Here is a 3,758-nt window from a genome sequence, read left to right as displayed (position 1 = left end):
GAGCACGCCTGCAGCCTGGAGGAGCACCAGCTTGCGCTGAGCCATCACGACGCCATGCACCGTAAAGCCGAGTGCGCGGGTCTGAGCGGAAAAGGTCTGTTCTGTGACGGCATGGACGACAAGGGGACGTCGGTGCCCATTTACCCGTGGATGCAGCGGATGAACGCCTGTAACGGTGAGCGCGCTCTCCTTCTGTCTCTCCTCCTTCTTCCTCTTCCTTCACTTTCGTGCATATTTTATGATCCCCGTCATAAAACTGACGTTTGTTTCCGCTGTCAGCGCTCTTCCCTGCACGTCCCCGTCCTCCTCCTCCTCCTCCTCCTGCACTCCTTCTCCCAGTAGCTGCTTTATGATCCCCGTTTGTTGGCCGGTCAGTCAGTCAGTCAGTCAGTCATGTGATGTGTTTTTCTATTTTATTATCCGTCATAAAAAGGGTGTTTGTTTGGGTTGTGGCTCCTCTGACCCGCTGCCCGCCGCTGCTGCTGCCGCTGCTGCCGCGCACGTAGTAGAAGGAAGTCTGTGTTGTGGTTCAAAACAACAGATAAGAATCCAGATAAGGCGAAGAAAGTTCATGCATGCACCGACTTACAGCATCGCCCCCCCCCCTCACCCCTTCCTCCCCCCCGTGTATTGTTTTCTACCGTTAGCTTTATTTAACTTGTGACCTGGTATTTGTCCAAATCCTGAGCAGCGGAGTCAAACATGTGGCCCGTGCCCCTGCACCTGACACCGCGGCGTCACGAACGCTTTCCCGTATTTTGTTGTAAACTGTTGACACGACTAGAAACGGCCTGACAGCTCCAGCTGCCGCGGCGTCTCCTCCTCCTCCTCCTCCTCCTCCTCCTCCATAATCTCCCATCATGTGCTGTTCACCGTGCACACGCGTGGGTTTATTCATAACCTAACAGATTAAGATGTTATGACTCTTAGGGCTGCAGAGAAACTTCTCATACACGGGAAGTGAGACGCGGCTTTAAATGTTATTATTACTATTATTATTATTATTATTTTTATTCGGGTTCGACTTTTTGCTAAAAATAACCGAGAAAGAAGAAAGTATGAAATCCGTTTAGCTGCTGCTGCTGCTGCTGCTGAGAGCCAGAAAAGAAAAAAAAGAAAAGAAAAAAAAAGGGCAGTGTTTTGTTGAGATGTCGCAGCCCTGACGGTGGTTAAGACAAGGCTGCTGCTGTTGTGTAAATCCCTGCAGGACAGATGAGGTGGAAAACAGGCTCCGTGACCGAGGGAGACACGGGGAATAAAACGCAGGCTGTAAATGACAGTGAAAGACCGTAGATGGCAGCTGGGGAGGCAAAGAGGGGAGGAAAAGAGGGGAGGAAAAGAGGGGAGGCAAAGAGGGGAGGAAAAGAGGGGAGGAAAAGAGGGGAGGAAAAGAGGGGAGAGGAGAGGAGCAGCAGTACAGCACTGTTGTCGTGTTCACTTCCCCGTGTTTGGACATCTCTCTGTACAGTAGCCGGTGCTGCTGGAGATGAAGCAGAGACTGGATCGTGATCTGCACCGTAGTTAAAAAAAAAATACTGACTAAAAACCGACGATAAAACGGTTTATTGTCGTCATTATTTACACAGCGTGACGTAGAAAACGTGGATATAAATCGTGTTGTTGTATTCACTCCTAGACTGGAAGAACGGATGTTTAGTCCCGTGTATATTTAAGTTTACAGCTGCATGTGTTTATTTTTATTTTTTATTTTCATAATAATATCGGTTTAATTCATTCGTTTGTTCGAAGCGAGGCGTGAATTTGATCCGTGAACAGAAATGAATAAAATATATAGAATAAAATAAATAAATGCTATAATAATTGTAATCAATTTACTACACACGAGAACAGAACATGTTTAACACGTTCTGTTCTTCAGATTAAAATAGAACAGAACCGGATGCACGTGTTTACAGTTGAATAAAAAAGTTGTTGTTCTTTTTTTTGTGACTGTTTTAAATCTAAATGTAAACATTGAAACAGTTTTTCTCTCCTCAGGAAACTTCGGGAACCCCGGCAGACGCGGCCGTCAGACCTACACCCGCTACCAGACCCTGGAGCTGGAGAAGGAGTTCCACTTCAACCGGTACCTGACGCGGCGGCGGCGCATCGAGATCGCGCACGCCCTGTGTCTGACCGAGCGGCAGATCAAGATCTGGTTCCAGAACCGCAGGATGAAGTGGAAGAAGGAGAACAAGCTCATCAACTCCTCGTCTTCTTCCTCCTCCTCATCCTCCTCTTCATCGTCCTCCTCCACCGGGAACGGTGTAGAGGAGGAGGACAAACGGACGGACTGACTGAGAGAGGAAGGAGAGAGAAACTGATGATGGAAGAAAGACAGGAGCGGGTGAGGAGGAGGAGGGTGAGGAGGAGGACAAGACTGCGGGTTCGCTTCCACTTCCCCGGCTTCAAAGTTCAACCGGTCGAGTCTGGTGTGAAACTTTTCTTTTCTTTTGAAGGGTGAATAAAGAGGGAGAGGAGAATTCTCCCCCACTCTCCCACTAACACCGTCACCCACCTCTAACAATTGTACCCGAAGAGTTCCTTTGAGCCGGCTCCTCCTCTCCTCCTGAAAACACGGGGAAACGATCCGACGGGGGAACAAACCACCGGAGCGAGGAGAAGAAACAGGAAGAAGAAGAAGAAAAGAATAGAAACCGGGGAGAGATGAAAGAAAAATACATGAATAAAAGAAGAGGAAAAGTGGATGAGGAGGAAAAAAAAAGAAAAGAATTCCACCGACCAACTCCTGACCTGACGGTGGCGTTTGGAGCCCGCTGGAAAACAAGGTTTTCTCGTTGCATTCCACGAAAAAAAAAAACAAAAAAACAAAAGAAAAGAAAACAACAAAAATCTAACTTCCTGTTCGACGTAGTTTTATTTTTTTATAATTTTATTTTTTATTTGACGTCAGACGTACTTTCTAGCTCTCTGTCAGGCACTTGCTGTGAAGCTTTAGGACTCGAACAGCCGACCCTTCAACCAAATGAAGACCATTTGTAAACATATATATATATATACAGTATATTTACATATATATACATATATATGTATGTATATATATTGTATTTATATATTAGTAGGTGTGCGTCATACAGTGTTCCTATTTAAAGTGTACAGGACAAAAACACCACCTGGGGGGGGGGGGGGGGGGGGGGGGGGTNNAGGGGGAGGGAGGGGGGGAGGGTTGACCTACTGATGTTTATTCGCCAAACTACCTAAAAACGTTGAAGAACGTTGTATATTTTACGGATTTTTACATGGTTGGTTTTTCTGTTCGTGTCTCTCCTGTCATAAATATATAAACTACCTACGAGAAAATGTTCAATAAAATGTAAATAAACCCTGGATGGAACTCCTGTCTTTGTTTGTTGGTTTGTTTTGTTTTTTTAATCTATTAGTTTTATTTATGAGTTTATTTACTTCGATAATTAATGACTTGTTAATGAACTCGGACCTGTGGAGGCGCTGTGACATTTGCAGATCTGAACCCGAGCGGGTTTTTTTTTTTTTTTTTTTTTTTTTGTTATGATTTAATGGCTTTCTTTACTTACTTCCGCGCTTGAGACTCGTAAACCTTTCAGCCTCGTATGGTTGTGAGTGTGAGAGCAGACGTGCGCATATTTACGGCGCGCAGGGCTAAGCCGAGGCCGCGGGGGCCGCGGATAATTGCGGGCGAGTGGCCTCTCCGCCAGGGGAAGTGATTTTTGAGGGGCGAGATCTGCCGCTGCCCCCGCCGCCCCCCCCGCCCCCGCCCC

The 3,758-nt window shown here is 46.6% G+C and overlaps 1 protein-coding gene across 1 annotated transcript; it reads left to right on the top strand.

Moving 5' to 3' along the window:
• Positions 1–6: 6 nt before the first annotated feature.
• Positions 7–2,824, top strand: LOC103393559 (homeobox protein Hox-B6a-like). Its single transcript, XM_008330559.3, has 2 exons — positions 7–175; positions 1,999–2,824. Exons 1-2 carry the CDS (start codon positions 55–57, stop codon positions 2,295–2,297), a joined length of 420 nt encoding a protein of 139 aa, XP_008328781.1. The 5' UTR covers positions 7–54; the 3' UTR covers positions 2,298–2,824.
• The last annotated feature ends 934 nt before the right edge of the window (positions 2,825–3,758 follow it).

The sequence above is a fragment of the Cynoglossus semilaevis genome, chromosome 17, assembly GCF_000523025.1.
Source record: "Cynoglossus semilaevis isolate Cse_v1.0 chromosome 17, Cse_v1.0, whole genome shotgun sequence".
In the NCBI taxonomy this organism is placed as follows: domain Eukaryota; kingdom Metazoa; phylum Chordata; class Actinopteri; order Pleuronectiformes; family Cynoglossidae; genus Cynoglossus; species Cynoglossus semilaevis.
The sequence above is the reverse complement of the archived record's forward strand: the minus strand, read 5'-3'. Positions and strand labels throughout refer to the sequence as shown.

What these genes read in the sequence shown, in the direction of transcription:
- LOC103393559 (XM_008330559.3), top strand. Translation starts at nt 55, where the DNA reads ATGCACCGTAAAGCCGAGTGCGCGGGTCTGAGCGGAAAAGGTCTGTTC. An exon ending in GCGGATGAACGCCTGTAACG is followed by an intron (nt 176 to 1,998) that starts GTGAGCGCGCTC and finishes TTCTCTCCTCAG; the next exon opens with GAAACTTCGGGAACCCCGGC.